Source organism: Carcharhinus amblyrhynchos, unplaced genomic scaffold (assembly GCF_965287045.1).
Source record: "Carcharhinus amblyrhynchos unplaced genomic scaffold, sCarAmb.v2.hapA chromosome_152, whole genome shotgun sequence".
Classification (NCBI taxonomy): Eukaryota; Metazoa; Chordata; class Chondrichthyes; order Carcharhiniformes; family Carcharhinidae; genus Carcharhinus; species Carcharhinus amblyrhynchos.
In genome coordinates this window covers 341,556-359,012 of record NW_027649892.1, presented here as the reverse complement: position 1 = coordinate 359,012, position 17,457 = coordinate 341,556, and the positions used below count along the sequence as shown (strand labels likewise).

General features: G+C 48.9%; 1 protein-coding gene across 1 annotated transcript in view; it reads right to left on the bottom strand.

Annotated features, from left to right (window-relative positions):
* The window catches only part of LOC145338708 (lamin-B3-like), a 59,670-nt gene that overhangs the window by 20,349 nt on the left and 21,864 nt on the right, over window positions 1–17,457 (bottom strand). Inside the window, exons 4-7 of the mRNA XM_080183108.1 lie at window positions 9,809–9,934; window positions 7,436–7,635; window positions 5,045–5,258; window positions 3,792–3,899 (exon numbers count right to left, since the gene is read on the bottom strand). Coding sequence (XP_080039234.1) covers window positions 3,792–3,899; window positions 5,045–5,258; window positions 7,436–7,635; window positions 9,809–9,934 — 648 coding nt within the window. The remainder of the gene's footprint in view (window positions 1–3,791; window positions 3,900–5,044; window positions 5,259–7,435; window positions 7,636–9,808; window positions 9,935–17,457) is intronic.

Below are 17,457 nucleotides of genomic sequence, written 5' to 3'. Positions count from 1 at the left end.
GGACGGCCTTAGTTATGGGGGATTTCAATCTGCATATTGATTGGTCGACCCATGTTGGACGTGGGGGGGCTCGAGGAAGAGTTCTTGGAATGCTGCCGGGATAGTTTCCTGGAACAGTGTGTGTTGGAGCCAACGAGGGAGCAAGCTATCTTGGATCTGGTGCTATGTAATGAAGCGGGTAGAATTAGGGACCTTGTGGTGAAGGATCCTCTTGGGGAGAGTGATCATTGTATGGTGGAGTTTCTGGTGCAGATGGAGGAGGAGAAAGTGGGTTCCCGGACACGCGTCCTTTGTTTGAATAGAGGGGAATACGGTAGGATGAGAGAAGAATTGGCGAATGTGGACTGGGAGAGCGTGTTGGAGGGAGTGTCTGTTGAGGAGCAGTGGAGGATCTTTAAGGAGATCTTTCTTGGTGCTCAACGGAAATTTATTCCGATGGTCAAAAAGGATAGTAGGAGGAGAGGTAATAAGCCGTGGATAACGAAGGAGGTGAAGGAAAGTGTTAAACTAAAAGCGGAGGAATTTAGAGTAGCTAAGAGTAGTGGGCGAGAAGAGGATTGGGAGAGGTTTAAATGTCAACAAAGATTGACAAAGAAGTTGATAAGGAAGGGTAGGAGAAACTATGAAGCTGGGCTAGCACTTAATATAAAAAAGGATAGCAAGAGTTTTTATAAATATATAAAAAGGAAGAGGCTGGCTAGGGTGAATGTTGGTCCTTTAGAGGATGAGAAAGGGGACCTAGTGGTAGGGGATGGGGATATGGCTAAGGTCTTGAATAACTTTTTTGTTTCTGTCTTCACGGAGGAGGACGTGAATAATTTGCCAGGTGTTAGCGGTGGAAAGGTGGTAGGACTGGAGGGTCTTAATGACATTACTGTTACTAGAAAGGCGGTGCTCGACAGACTGGAGGGGCTGATTGTGGACAAGTCCCCAGGACCGGATGGAATGCATCCGAGGGTTCTGAAAGAAATGGCGGAGGTGATAGTGGATGCCTTGGTGGTTATTTTCCAAACGTCGCTGGATTCCGGGGAAGTGCCGGATGATTGGAAAACGGCTAATGTTACGCCGTTGTTTAAGAAGGGTGCCAGGCAAAAGGCGGGGAATTATAGGCCGGTTAGTTTAACGTCTGTGGTAGGTAAAATGTTAGAATCTGTCATTAAGGAGGAAATTGCGAGGCATCTTGAAGGGAATTGCTTGATAGAGCAGACACAGCACGGTTTCATTAAAGGGAAGTCGTGTCTGACAAATTTACTGGAGTTCTATGAGGATGTGTCTAGGGCGGTGGATAGAGGAGAGCCGGTGGATGTGGTCTTTCTAGATTTTCAGAAGGCGTTTGACAAAGTGCCTCACAAGAGGTTATTGCAGAAGGTCGAGGGACATGGAGTTGGGGGTAGGGTGTTAGCGTGGATAGAGGATTGGTTGTCAAATAGGAGGCAGAGAGTGGGTGTCAACGGGTGTTATTCGGATTGGCGGATGGTGACTAGTGGAGTGCCCCAGGGGTCGGTGCTGGGGCCTCAGCTTTTTACCATTTATATAGATGATCTGGAGGAGGGAACCGAGTGTAGAGTGTCGAAATTTGCTGATGACACCAAGATTGGGGGAACGGCAAATTGTGCAGAGGGTGTGGAGAGTCTGCAGAAGGATCTAGATAGGCTGGGCGAATGGGCCAGGAAATGGCAAATGGAATTTAATGTTGGCAAGTGTGAGGTGGTCCACTTTGGTAGGAAGAATGGTAGGAAGGACTATTACTTACGGGGCGAAAAACTGCAGCAGGCGACGGTGCAGAGGGACCTCGGGGTCCTTGTGCATGAGTCGCAAAAACCCAGCTTGCAGGTGGTCAGGAAGGTGAATGGGATGCTGGCCTTCATAGCGAAGGGGATTGAATATAAAAGTAGGGAGGTCTTGCTGCAGCTGTATAGGGCATTGGTGAGGCCGCAACTGGAGTACTGTGTGTATTTTTGGGCGCCGCACCTGCGCAAAGATATTTTGGCCTTGGAGGGAGTGCAGAGGAGGTTTACTAGGCTGATACCGGAGTTGAGGGGGTTGAGCTATGAGGAGAGGCTGAATAAACTGGGCTTGTACTCGTTAGAGTTTAGAAGAATGAGAGGAGATCTCATTGAGACGTATAAGATGATGAATGGGATGGATAGGATAGAGGTGGAAAGACTCTTCCCACTCAAAAAAGACAATAGGACTAGGGGGCACAGCCTCAAGATAAAAGGGGGGCGGTTTAGAACGGAGTTGAGGAGGAACTTCTTCACTCAAAGGGTGGTGAATCTCTGGAATTCTCTGCCTGTTGAAGTGGTGTAGGCTGCCTCGCTAAATATTTTTAAGACGCGGGTTGATGGGTTTTTGATAGGAGAGGGGATTAAGGGTTATGGGGAGAGGGCGGGAAAGTGGAACTGAGCAGCGACAGATCAGCCACGATCTTATTGAATGGCGGGGCAGGCTCGAAGGGCTGGATGGCCTACTCCTGCTCCTATTTCTTATGTCCTCATATATTATACCCACCAATCCCTCTAACCTCCGCTATCCTGGACACTAAGGGGCAATTTATCATGGCCAATCAACCTAACCTGCACATCTTTGGACTGCGGAAGGAAACCAGAGGAAACTCACGCAGACCCGAGGAGAACGTGGAAACTCCACACAGACATTGACCCAAGCCGAGAATCGAACCCAGGACCCTGAAGCTGTGAAGCAGCAGTGTTAACCACTTTGCCACCGTGCCGCCCAGAATGAACCAAAGGTCCTCTCTGAGGAAGAATGCGTGCACACTCTCACTCCATCAGTGCCTTACTGTTGCCTGTCAGCCAGCCTAGATTGGGCATGGAAGGACCACACCAACGTGTCCAGGGCTTTCCTCCAAGGCCATTTGCATCCTCCCTCACTGAAAGTCAGTTTTTCATTAGCCATGCTACTGGGGTATAAATGTAACAGTGTTAGGATAGGAAAAGGCTGACACCAAGGGAACCAGATGATAACTAGTTGACTTATTCCTGGAATACAGCATGATTTCATTTACAAACGTGGTTCAAAATCTCTGTCCGGTAGAAACATTTATTTTTTGCATTGTGCTGATGATGTGATGGTCATTGATGGAGGAATTTGGAGTTATGGGACTTCCAACGAATGAGGATTGTAGCTCCTGATATCGCACTCAGATGGACAGCCCAGACAGAAAGGCACGTTCTATGTTCCCCCCCACCTCCCTTTTCCTTGCTCCAGCAGTTTGCCTACTCTACACATCCTCTGTTTCATTCTAGTGCGCTAGTCTGTTATGCACCTATATCTGGGAGTAACTGGCTTGTGCTTTGAAGTAGGAATTAAATTCCTGCAGCACTTGCCATACCGCTTGCTCCAGATTTCAGCAACTAAAAAAAAAAATCAGAAAACACCAAACACTGCTAGAATGGGTGCCAACAAGTCCAATCCATTGCTATTTGATTTTTGTAAAAGGTAATCATTTTTGACAAAATTCTCACGTTACAATCTTTTTTACAGCTACAAATCCCCTTTCTCATTTTAGGCAGCTGCTGGGAAACAAAAAGGCGAGGAAAAAAGACGCAAGGAAATTATTACAAGGTTAATTCATCTAAATTCAGTTGATAGTTGGAAACTCAGGGAAATTTATCAGTTACCCTGATACCTATGTTACTCACAGCATTCTTGGAGCGTGGAGTTTCCATGCAATTGAACAAGTGATTGCTCTCACATTTCCAGTAAAGTACATTGTATACTGCTAAAAACTGTTTGCATTGAAAGTATTACAGCTCTCGGTGAATACTTACCTTTACTGCTTGGCCAGCTTTAATTGTAAAACGTGGAGGAAACCTGTATGTAGTCCAGGACATATCATCGAATTGTCTTTCTATGGTCCATCCATTTAGTGACTGATCCTACAAGGATATTACAAAATTAGAAAGTTTAATGTTTATTAAAACAATAACAATTTCATAGAATTCTTCCAGTGTAGGGGGAGGCCATTCAGCCCATCTAGACTGCATCAATTCTCCAACAGAGCATCTTACCCATGTCCTGTCCCCGTAACCCACCATATTTACCCTGCTAATTCCTCCAGCCTATACATCTTGGGACACTAATTTCTGCGCAAGACTAATTTTTCTCACAGCTTTCAGAGAAAAATATAAAATACCTTTCATTAAAACTTGTAATTTGTTCTAACTTTTTAAAAAATTAACTCAATTATAGCAGGCATGTTACCTTTGTTACATGTAACATGTAACAGTTACATTACAATACTCAATAAATAGTATAGCTTTTGCCATTGTACTAGATAGCAGTGTTCAAGACAAGTTATTGGCAAAAGCTCATTTCACCCCAATCCTAGTTCTGTTCCTTGCACACAAAGACCAAATTGATCGAAACATCCTGGGCCACCCAGGCTGACTAAGGGTCATCTGGACTCGAAACATTAACTCTTTTTCTCCTTACAGATGTTGCCAGACCTGCTGGGATTTTCCTCCAATCTTAGTCTACAGAGGATTTGTACGTCTCGAGTCCCAGTAAATCAAAGAATCCATACAGTGCAGATTAGGCCATTCAGCCTATCGAGTATGCACCAACAACAATCCCACCCAGGCCCTATCCCTGTAACCCCAAGTGTGGGCCAATTTAACGTGCTCAATCCGCCTAACCCGAAGGAAAGCCAGGCAAACTCGGGGAGAACATAGACTTCACACAGACAGTCACTTGGGGCCGTAATTGAACCCGAGTCCCTGGCACTGTGAGCCAGCAGTGCTAACCACAGTGCCACCCTATACTGTGCTGGATGAAAAATCCAACATGCTTACTATTTTCTCTTGAAGGAATAAAGAAACAATGAAGAAGTCATTCTACTGCACACGTCAACAGCATCAGACGATGATGCAAAGCCAATTAATTTGTTGGAAGGATAAGATGATACGCACCAGAGATCTTATACTTAAAGCACTGATTTAGTTAACAAATCACCAACGGCTACATACAATTGCATTTTAGATGTGCCTAAACAAAAGGCATCAAACTCTAGATGGGCCTTTACCCTATCAGAAGTATTCTTCACTTTGACAAATTTTCCTTCATCATCAACTTCTTCCAAGGTAATTTTTCCGACAGTAATCACATGTTCATGCGTTTCATAATCACTGCCGGCACTTTCGTCTGCGTACAGCCTCCGCTTTATTCCTCGGTTTGAAGTGGTGCACCTCGGAGTGGATAGCACATTGCATGAAGGCGGGCCAGGAGTCAAGTCAAGTCTGTAATATTGGACAGTGTGGAAGGTGTTAATAAATGTTTGATTCCACATGGAAATTTACCAATTTTATTTTCTCACATCTGCACTGTGTAAACACAGAAGCGCTCAATAAAAACAAACCACATTGCAGTGTGAATAACTTTTCCCTGCACCTCCGACACAATGAGGTTGTACAACCATTCCTTAACAGCAGAGCAACTTTTACACTTTTCATTTTCCTGTTTTAAAGGAAATTTTGATCCAGTCTAAGAATATGCTAGCTCACATCCCCCCACCTCCCCCCCCCCACTGGAGTTACATACTTGATCCCACTTCTCTCCACTTTCCATACATCTTTTCATAGTTTTCAGCTATTTCCTTATAAAGAACAAAGAACAACATAGCACGGGAAACAGGCCCTTCAGCCCAATGAGCCCGCGCCGCCATTTCAACATTTTGAGTCCCTTCTCCACCCATGACCCTTGTCTATGCTTATGGCATTCCACATTGGAAACCAGATTGAGGGGAGACTAACTTAGGGACAATTTGTTACACCAATCAGCCTAAGAGCACATCTTTGGGGTGTGGGAGGAAACCGGAGCACCTGGAGAAAACCCACGCAAGCACGGGGAGAATGCACAAACTCCCACAGACACTGGCACAAATCCATGTATCTGCACAGCAAACAGTGATAGTCACTGAGCTGTCGTGTTGCCCAGCAACTGGTCCAGTTTAAGCGTACACTAACAAAGTGAAGCACTAGGCAACTCTCGAAACATCCAAGAGCAGCCCGCGCACGACCCACAGCATGTATGCTCCTTGTTGGACAACAAGGCAGACCGAATCACCTGTGGATTAAAAGAGAAAAACATCCCACTTAAATGCTATCACTGACTCAAAGATGTGAAGGTTAGGCGGACTGGCCGTGCTAAATTGTCTCTTAGTGTCAGGGTGATTAGCAGGGTAAATACGTGAAGTTGTGGAGATACGTTTATTTATTAGGGTCACAAGTGGGCTGATATTAACACTGCAATGAATCCCCTAATTAACACACTCCGGCACCTGTTCGGGTACACGGAGAGAGAATTTAGCATGGCCAATGCACCTAACCAGCACGTCTTTCAGACTGTGGGAGGAAACCAGAGTACCCAGAGGAAATACACACAGACATGGGAGAATGTGCAAAATCTGCACAAACATTGACCCAAGCCAGGAATTGAGCCTGCGTCCTTAGCGCTGTGAGGTAGCAGTGCTAACCACTGTGCCACGGTGCCGCCCACAAACTGTTCATAATCTCACTTAGTGATTACAATATGGATGAGTGAAAAACTAAGGCAGAGTTCTGATGAGAATACGACAGTCCATGATTTGAGGGTGGGGATATATTGACTTATACAAGTATATTGTGGATAACATGGTGGCACAGTGGTTAGCACTGCTGCCTCACAGCGTCATGGAGCTCAGTTCAATTCTGGCCTTGGGTCATTCTCTGTGTGGAGTTTGCATGTTCTCCCCATGTCTGTGTGGGTTTCCTCTGGGTGCTCTGGTTTCCTCCCACAGTTCAAAGATGTGTGGGTCATGTGGATTCGCCATGCTAAAATTGCCCTTTAGTGTCCAGGGGACTAGCAGGGTAAATATGTGGTGTTACAGGATAGGGTGGAGGTTGTTGTTGGTACAGTTCAATGAGCTGAATGGCCTCCTTCTGCACTGTAGGGATTCTACGAAAACCTGATTATTCGGCTGGAAAAACTGGATCATCTTATATGTTGAGTTGACTTATACATCACAACTGATTTGATTTATTGTCATGTGTTAACATAAAAGTATTGTTTCTTGCGCTCTATACAGGCAAAGCATATTGTTCATAGAGAAGGAAATGAGAGATTGTAGAATGTAGTGTCACAGTAATAGCTAGTGTGTAGAGAAAGATCAACTTAATGCAAAGTAAGTCCATTCAAAAGTCTGACAGCAACAAAGAAGAAGTTGTTTTTGAGTCAGTTGGCATGCGACCCCAGACTTTTGTATAATTTTCCTGACAGGTGATGGAAGAGAGAATGTCTGAGGCGCGTGCCATCCTTAATTATGCCAGCTGCTTTTCCGAGGCAGCAGGAAGTGTAGACAGAGTCAATGGATAGGAGGCTGGTTTATATTGAACAATGCAATTTAAGGTAAACAAAGCAGAAATCACAGAGAACTCGCCTTTGTTCCTCTCCTTCCACCATCTTCCGGTAAGCAGCTAGCTCCATATCCAATGCCAGCTTCACGCCAACTAGTTCATTGTACTTCTCACGAAATTCAGTGATATCACTGTCTTTCTCCTCCATCTGCCGTTGGTTCTTTGCCTTCTCACGATCTAACATCGCCTCTAGATCCTGAATTTCCCTTCGCAGAGCAGAATTCTGAGCAAATAAAAGAAAGAAAAGGAAGACTAACAAAGAACAAAAACAACAGGGAAAATGCCTCGAAAACGAAGCTTCCCTCTTGTGGTCATATTCAAGCCCCGACAGAATCTTTCTGAGAAATGCATCTGTAGAAGCAAAAACTATTCCAACCAGGTTTTTTTTATTTTTAACTCAACTTGAGAAAATATCTTGGGAAAGTGCAGCAGTGTTAAGCAATAATAAAGTGCTTTCATAAATGTGAAAAAACTCCATATAGTTTCTGAATTTGGTCAATGAGGAAGATTATCCCAAACACGTACATTTCTTACTTTTATTTATTACAGAGGATTTAAAATCCAATCATACATTCACTCCATCCCTTTGACAATCAGAAATTGGATGCAATTTTATTTTCCCACAAGTGTCAAGTCAGAGACACATTAACAGAGGATGTGACTTAAACCAGACCTTAAACACCAACACTAAAGGCACCCCATCAATGAAAGAGTGTAAAGAGCTAGTTCTCCTATAGTTACTGGTTATTTATTCAAATCTGGCTGTTATTCCTTACTTAATGAGTTGAAGAATTAGCTCTCTGCTGTTGATAACCTCAATAAACTCCCTCTTAGTGCAAACCCAGCACAAGATCAAACTGATGTTTTTCACTTGTGCGACAAGGGCATCACTAGCTGGCCAGTTTTCATTTCCCACCCACAGTTGCCCAAGGGCAACGGTTTCATGATCATTAGAGACTGTCCAGATTTTTAAATTTTACCATCTGCTGTAGTGGGATTCAACCCAGGTCCCCAGAAAAATTACGCTGGGTCTCTGGGTTACTGGTCCTGGTGACAGTACCACTATGCCACTGCCTCCCCATTGTGAGGCACAGTGACATCCCCCACCACACCAGTGTTCACTAACCAGCACCACACATCCAAAGCACTGTTAAATCAGATAAGATTGCTGAGTTGAATCTGGCCAATCTGAGAGACACAAAAAGCACACAATAGGTGGCAGACTGAGATGATGCATTAAAAAAAATGCTTCAATTTGTTAGTTCTTGGAGCTGCCTTGAAAGCTTCTTATGAACTAGTAGATAGCTGTCACCCTCAGTTGAGAATTCCTATATCATTTCATCCAATTTATTGCAGTACATTCAAAACTCAAGTATACCTGGTAATCAAAATGTTCATTCACAGAATCTTTACAGTGCAGAAGGAGGCCATTCAGCCCAATGAGTCTGTATCAACTCTCCAATAAAGCATCTTAGCCAGGCCCTATCCCCATAACCCCATGTACTTACCCCCACTAATTCCCCTAACCTACATGTCTTTGGGACATTATGGGGCAACTCTGCGGGACAATTTAGCATGGCCAATCCACCTAACCTGCACATCTTTGGACTGAGAGAGGAAACCGTAGCACCCGGTGGAAACACACGCAGACATGGGGAGATTGTGTAAACTCCGCAGAGACACCCAAGACAGGAATTGAACCTGGGTCCTTGCCACTGCGAGAGTGCAGTGCTAAGCACCATGCCACCCAATTAATATCCAAAGAGAATTTATCCTCTGCTCAGAATAAGTAACTAGACTATACAGATTTAAGCGGCAAAAGAATCAAGGGCAAGCAAAGAAACAAAATTTAAGCAACAGATAATGAACTGGAAAACAGGCCCTAAGGGATCATAAAAGCAAGTTAAATAGTAACTCTCAAATTAAATATATAAAAGTGATACTTCCAGGGATCTGGGGAAGGGCAGGAATATAGGAATAGGATTAGACCATTCAGCCCATACTCTCACTTAATGAGATTATGGCTGATTTGTGGCATAACTCCAAATATCTGCCCCTAGCCCAAATCCCTTAATACCTTTGCTTACCAAAAATTTATCTGTCGCAGATTTAAAATTAGCAACTGATCTAGCATTGACAGCTGTTTGCGGAAAGGATTTCCAAACCTCCGGCACCCTGTACGTGTAGAAATACTTCCTAACATCTCTCCTGAATGACTGTTCCTAATTTCTAGACAATGTCCCCTAGTTCTGGGATTTCTAACTCTTCCCAAAGAGCTGATACAGGCAAAATAGGCCAAATAGCTTCCTTCTGTGCTGCATGATCATTCTATTGTCCTAAGTTTCCACCCCACAAGTTCTGGTTGCTTGCTCGTTTTGAATAGACGGAGGTTTTACCTTACTGCGACATTCACGCAGCTCCGATAATACAGAATCCACCCTTATTCTTGCCGCCGTCGCTTCTTCCCTTGCAGTTTCAGCCAGCTCCCTGTTCCTTGCAGCAGACTGTTGGCAACTCTCCAGCTGTTATACAGAGAGAAAGAAAGAGATCAGTGAGAATGAGGGGGAAGAAAATAAATTGCTGGTTCCAAATTGTGCATGATGTTCCGACAATACACTCTACAACAGTACTACGTTTCAAACATGTGCAACAACTTGGGATTTCCTGAGGGCACAAAAAACACAATATGTTGCATGTTTTTTTGAAATACCTCTGCTTTAGCTTATAAGCTGTAGCTCAGTTGGCTGTACTCTCAGAGTCTCAAGTCTGTGTGTTCAAGTTTCATTCCAAGACTCCAACACAAAAATCAGGGCTTACATTCCAGTGCAACACTGAGGGAATGCTGCCCTGCCAGAGGGGCTGTTTTTCAGCTGCGACATTAAGGCCCAACGTACGCTCTCATTTGACAGAAAAGATGTTAAGGTGTCACTTTTCTGAGCCCAATTGATTTAATACTGGACAGGTCCCAGAACAAAACCTGGCTTGACAGATCCTAACTTTTTGCTTTTGAAACCTTGTAGGAAAGTTACTGAACAAGTTCACAAGAGTCTGCTGATGGACTTTTAACATAGAGAATAAAAGATTTACTAAGGAAGTTGAATGTTACATCAGATAGAATGGTTGGAAAGATCTCAACACAAACATAAGATCGTAGAATCATAGAATCCCTACAGTGCTGAAGAAGGCCATTCAACCCATCGAGTCTGCACCAACCACAATCCTATTCAGGCTCAAGTCCTATAGCCTCACATATTTACCCTGTTAATCCCTTGACATTGGGATCAATTTAGCATGGCCAATTGTCCTCACCTGCACATATTTGGAGTGTGGGAGGAAACTGGAGCACCTGGAGGAAACCCAAGCAGACATGGGGGGAAAGTGCAAATGCCACACAGATAGTGACCCAAGGCCATAATCAAACCCGGGTCCCGTGCGCTGTAAGGCAGCAGTGCTAATGACTGTGCCATCATGCCACCCTAAAGATGATGGTTCAATTTTCCAATATTCCTGCACCCAACAATGGCTGGAATTCTACAACTACTCACACAGACAGGATTCTCGGGCACAACCAGAGAATCTCAACGTTAGCAAACAACGCTCCACTTCCCACTGGTGGGAACCACGTGATTAGGAGGCCAGAGAATCTCACCCAACCTCTTTATAGGCACAGAAACCAGTGAAGAGCTACTGACATCTTGACACAAATGCTTGGGACTGGCGCACATGCAAATGGCTCTCTTCTGGCGAGTTCCTGAGCAGACACACACCCAACTCACATCTCCCCAGGTGACACCCAAAATCAACTGCAGTTTAAGATCACTGTTTCAGCAGCAGCACTGTTAAATTGATCACCTTAGCGAGTCCTATAACTGATTATCCAGTTAACTACTGGCCCACTAGCCTTGTACTTTTCCCTTCTAAAGAGCTGAGAAATCCAAGTCTTCACTCTCTAACACACATGGAACTCTTCCCCATCTCTGTCGCGTGATACTGTCGCTAGGCAAGGCCAGTTTTTCCGACTTTGCTTTTTCCCCCCCAAATCATTAAATGTCTGAAGCCTTTTAACCCATCCCTTTCACTTCAGAGATTGAAAGACCTCGTATAGATTTATCATATACACATGCATTTATCATATATAATAAAGATTAGCATATGTATTAATATACATTTATCACATGTTTTTAATAACCCATTTTTGCGGGCTTTTTGTATCTACCGCTTTAAGAATTTAAGATAGCAGGGAGTTGTGGGGGAGCAGGCTTTAAAACAGCGCCAGGTTTAAAAGGAGGCCTGGTGTAGACAGCAGGCAGCGTCGGAGCGGGAAGCAGAGTGAGCTACTAGGGCTTAGGAGCAAAAGGGCTAGGGAGAAAAAGGGCCAGGTAAGTTCGTGTGGAAATTTTCAATATTGCTATAGTGAATAATGGAGGGGCATGTGATGTGTTGCTTCTGTATGATGTGGGAGCTGGTGGACCCAGGGTCCTTCCCAGTGACCATGTCTGCAGTAAGTACAGGTTGCTGGAGGAGCTCCAGCTCAAGGTAGATGAGCTGGCCTCTGAGCTACAGACACTGAGGCTCATCAGGGGGAGCAAGGGTGCCATTGTCAATGGGGTGCAAGTGACATCCACCCCCTCTAGACTGGCTAACTCTAAGGGTCAAGAACAAGAGGAGGGTGGGGAGCAGAGGAAGGAGGGTGGGGAGCAGAGGAAGGAGGGTGGGGAGCAGAGGAAGGAGGGTGGGGAGCAGAGGAAGGAGGGTGGGGAGCAGAGGAAGGAGGGTGGGGAGCAGAGGAAGGAGGGTGGGGAGCAGAGGAAGGAGGGTGGGGAGCAGAGGAAGGAGGGTGGGGAGCAGAGGAAGGAGGGTGGGGAGCAGAGGAAGGAGGGTGGGGAGCAGAGGAAGGAGGGTGGGGAGCAGAGGAAGGAGGGTGGGGAGCAGAGGAAGGAGGGTGGGGAGCAGAGGAAGGAGGGTGGGGAGCAGAGGAAGGAGGGTGGGGAGCAGAGGAAGGAGGGTGGGGAGCAGAGGAAGGAGGGTGGGGAGCAGAGGAAGGAGGGTGGGGAGCAGAGGAAGGAGGGTGGGGAGCAGAGGAAGGAGGGTGGGGAGCAGAGGAAGGAGGGTGGGGAGCAGAGGAAGGAGGGTGGGGAGCAGAGGAAGGAGGGTGGGGAGCAGAGGAAGGAGGGTGGGGAGCAGAGGAAGGAGGGTGGGGAGCAGAGGAAGGAGGGTGGGGAGCAGAGGAAGGAGGGTGGGGAGCAGAGGAAGGAGGGTGGGGAGCAGAGGAAGGAGGGTGGGGAGCAGAGGAAGGAGGGTGGGGAGCAGAGGAAGGAGGGTGGGGAGCAGAGGAAGGAGGGTGGGGAGCAGAGGAAGGAGGGTGGGGAGCAGAGGAAGGAGGGTGGGGAGCAGAGGAAGGAGGGTGGGGAGCAGAGGAAGGAGGGTGGGGAGCAGAGGAAGGAGGGTGGGGAGCAGAGGAAGGAGGGTGGGGAGCAGAGGAAGGAGGGTGGGGAGCAGAGGAAGGAGGGTGGGGAGCAGAGGAAGGAGGGTGGGGAGCAGAGGAAGGAGGGTGGGGAGCAGAGGAAGGAGGGTGGGGAGCAGAGGAAGGAGGGTGGGGAGCAGAGGAAGGAGGGTGGGGAGCAGAGGAAGGAGGGTGGGGAGCAGAGGAAGGAGGGTGGGGAGCAGAGGAAGGAGGGTGGGGAGCAGAGGAAGGAGGGTGGGGAGCAGAGGAAGGAGGGTGGGGAGCAGAGGAAGGAGGGTGGGGAGCAGAGGAAGGAGGGTGGGGAGCAGAGGAAGGAGGGTGGGGAGCAGAGGAAGGAGGGTGGGGAGCAGAGGAAGGAGGGTGGGGAGCAGAGGAAGGAGGGTGGGGAGCAGAGGAAGGAGGGTGGGGAGCAGAGGAAGGAGGGTGGGGAGCAGAGGAAGGAGGGTGGGGAGCAGAGGAAGGAGGGTGGGGAGCAGAGGAAGGAGGGTGGGGAGCAGAGGAAGGAGGGTGGGGAGCAGAGGAAGGAGGGTGGGGAGCAGAGGAAGGAGGGTGGGGAGCAGAGGAAGGAGGGTGGGGAGCAGAGGAAGGAGGGTGGGGAGCAGAGGAAGGAGGGTGGGGAGCAGAGGAAGGAGGGTGGGGAGCAGAGGAAGGAGGGTGGGGAGCAGAGGAAGGAGGGTGGGGAGCAGAGGAAGGAGGGTGGGGAGCAGAGGAAGGAGGGTGGGGAGCAGAGGAAGGAGGGTGGGGAGCAGAGGAAGGAGGGTGGGGAGCAGAGGAAGGAGGGTGGGGAGCAGAGGAAGGAGGGTGGGGAGCAGAGGAAGGAGGGTGGGGAGCAGAGGAAGGAGGGTGGGGAGCAGAGGAAGGAGGGTGGGGAGCAGAGGAAGGAGGGTGGGGAGCAGAGGAAGGAGGGTGGGGAGCAGAGGAAGGAGGGTGGGGAGCAGAGGAAGGAGGGTGGGGAGCAGAGGAAGGAGGGTGGGGAGCAGAGGAAGGAGGGTGGGGAGCAGAGGAAGGAGGGTGGGGAGCAGAGGAAGGAGGGTGGGGAGCAGAGGAAGGAGGGTGGGGAGCAGAGGAAGGAGGGTGGGGAGCAGAGGAAGGAGGGTGGGGAGCAGAGGAAGGAGGGTGGGGAGCAGAGGAAGGAGGGTGGGGAGCAGAGGAAGGAGGGTGGGGAGCAGAGGAAGGAGGGTGGGGAGCAGAGGAAGGAGGGTGGGGAGCAGAGGAAGGAGGGTGGGGAGCAGAGGAAGGAGGGTGGGGAGCAGAGGAAGGAGGGTGGGGAGCAGAGGAAGGAGGGTGGGGAGCAGAGGAAGGAGGGTGGGGAGCAGAGGAAGGAGGGTGGGGAGCAGAGGAAGGAGGGTGGGGAGCAGAGGAAGGAGGGTGGGGAGCAGAGGAAGGAGGGTGGGGAGCAGAGGAAGGAGGGTGGGGAGCAGAGGAAGGAGGGTGGGGAGCAGAGGAAGGAGGGTGGGGAGCAGAGGAAGGAGGGTGGGGAGCAGAGGAAGGAGGGTGGGGAGCAGAGGAAGGAGGGTGGGGAGCAGAGGAAGGAGGGTGGGGAGCAGAGGAAGGAGGGTGGGGAGCAGAGGAAGGAGGGTGGGGAGCAGAGGAAGGAGGGTGGGGAGCAGAGGAAGGAGGGTGGGGAGCAGAGGAAGGAGGGTGGGGAGCAGAGGAAGGAGGGTGGGGAGCAGAGGAAGGAGGGTGGGGAGCAGAGGAAGGAGGGTGGGGAGCAGAGGAAGGAGGGTGGGGAGCAGAGGAAGGAGGGTGGGGAGCAGAGGAAGGAGGGTGGGGAGCAGAGGAAGGAGGGTGGGGAGCAGAGGAAGGAGGGTGGGGAGCAGAGGAAGGAGGGTGGGGAGCAGAGGAAGGAGGGTGGGGAGCAGAGGAAGGAGGGTGGGGAGCAGAGGAAGGAGGGTGGGGAGCAGAGGAAGGAGGGTGGGGAGCAGAGGAAGGAGGGTGGGGAGCAGAGGAAGGAGGGTGGGGAGCAGAGGAAGGAGGGTGGGGAGCAGAGGAAGGAGGGTGGGGAGCAGAGGAAGGAGGGTGGGGAGCAGAGGAAGGAGGGTGGGGAGCAGAGGAAGGAGGGTGGGGAGCAGAGGAAGGAGGGTGGGGAGCAGAGGAAGGAGGGTGGGGAGCAGAGGAAGGAGGGTGGGGAGCAGAGGAAGGAGGGTGGGGAGCAGAGGAAGGAGGGTGGGGAGCAGAGGAAGGAGGGTGGGGAGCGGATGCCTCAGCCTCTCAATCTGCATAACAGGTTTGAGGTTCTTGCTTCCAGTCTGGACGAGAACGAGGGAGGTGAGGTTGGTGAGCAAACTGCACACAGTACAGTGATGCAGACGCAGGACACAGGCAAAGAGAAGGTGAAAAGGAACATAGTAGTAATTGGGGACAGTGTGGTTAAGGTTATTGACACTGTCCTTTGTCACAATGACAAAGTGCACAGAAAGGTGTGTTGTCTGCCTGGTGCTCGGGTCCGGGATGTCACATCTGGGCTGCAGAGGAACCTGGACTGGGAGGGTGAGAATCCGGTCGTTGTGGTACATGTGGGTGCCAATGACTTAGGCAAAATGCGAACTGAGGATCTGGGGAGGGAGTATGAAAAGCTGGGAATGGAATTAAAAAGTAGAACCGACAAGGTGGTTATCTCTGGGCTACTGCCTGAACCGAGTGCAGACGGGCGTAAGGTTGATAAGATTAAGGAAGTGAATGGGTGGCTCAGGGATTGGTGTGGGAGGAATGGGTTTGAATTTATGGGGCATTGGCATCAGTATTGGGGTAGGTGGGACCTGTTCAGGTGGGATGGGGTTGGTCTGAACCGTGCTGGGACCAGAGTCCTGGCAGATCGTGTAAATAGGAACGGGGTCTAAAGTTAAGGAGCGGGTACAGGTAAGGGAAGAGGCTGAGGATGTCCCAATAATAAAGGGAGCAGGGGGCGTGAGTATGGTTGGTGGCGTTCTGACAAATAGGGTCCAAGTGAAGGCTGGGATGAAGGCACTTATCTGAATGCACGAAGCATTTGGAATAAAGTGGATGAGCTGGTGGTGCAGATCAGCACAAATGGATATGATCTGGTGGCCATTACAGAGACGTGGCTGCAAGGTGACAGGGACTGGGAGCTGAATGTCCAGGGGTATCACGTGTTTAGGGAGGATAGGCGGGAGGAAAAATGGGGGGGCGTAGCTCTGCTGATTAAGGATAACATCAGGGTGGTAGCAAGGGATGATATAGGAACCAAAGAGCAGAAAGTGGAATCGTTGTGGGTGGAAATTAGGAACAGCAAAGGGAGGAAGACGCTGGTAGCTGTCATCTATAGGCCCCCAAATAATGATCTGGAGGTGGGGCGGGCTGTTAACGCACAAATAAGTGCGGCGTGCAGGAATGGAACGGCGATAATTATGGGGGATTTCAATCTACATATTGATTGGTCGACCCATGTTGGACGCGGTGGGATCGAGGAGGAGTTCTTGGAATGCTGCCAGGATAGTTTCCTCGAACAGTGTGTGTTGGAGCCAACGAGGGAGCGAGCTATCTTGGATTTGGTGTTACGTAATGAGGCGGGTAGAATTAGGGACCTTGCGGTGAAGGATCCTCTTGGGGAGAGTGATCATTGTATGGCAGAGTTTCTGGTGCAGATGGAGGAGGAGAAAGTGGGTTCCCGGACAAGCGTCCTTTGTTTGAACGGAGGGGAGCACGTAGGATGAGAGAAGAATTGGCGAATGTTGACTGGGGGAGCACGTTGGAAGGTAGGTCTGCTGAGGAGCAGTGGAGGATCTTTAAGGAGATCTTTCTTGGTGCTCAGCAGAAATTTATTCCGATGGTTAAAAAGGACCGTAGGAGGAGAGGTAATAAGCCGTGGATAACGAAGGAGGTGAAGGAAAGTGTTAAATTAAAAGCGGAGGCGTTTAGAGTAGCTAAGAGTAGTGGGCGAGAAGAGGATTGGGAGAGGTTTAAATGTCAACAAAGATTGACAAAGAAGTTGATAAAGAAGGGTACGAGAAACTATGAAGCTGGGCTAACGCTTAATATAAAAAAAGGATAGCAAGAGTTTTTATAAATATATAAAAAGGAAGAGGCTGGCTAGGGTGAACGTTGGACCCTCAGAGGATGAGAGGGGGGACTTAGTGGTAGGGGATGGGGAAATGGCTGAGGTGTTGAATAACTTTTTTGTTTCGGTCTTCACGGAGGAGGACGTGAATAATTTGCCGGGTGTTAGCGATGGAAAGGTGGTAGGACTGGAGGGCCTCAATGACATTATTGTTACTAGAGAGGCGATGCTCGAAAGACTGGAGGGACTGATTGCGGACAAGTCCCCAGGACCGGATGGAATGCATCCGAGGGTTCTGAAAGAAATGGCGGAGGTGATAGTGGATGCCTTGGTGGTTATTTTCCAAACGTCGCTGGATTCCGGGGAAGTGCCGGAAGATTGGAAAACGGCTGATGTTACACCGTTGTTTAAGAAGGGTGGCAGGCAAAAGGCAGGGAATTATAGGCCGGTTAGTTTAACGTCTGTTGTAGGTAAAATGTTAGAATCCGTCATCAAGGAGGAAATAGCGAGGCATCTTGAGGGGAATTGCTTGATAGAGCAGACACAGCACGGTTTCGTTAAGG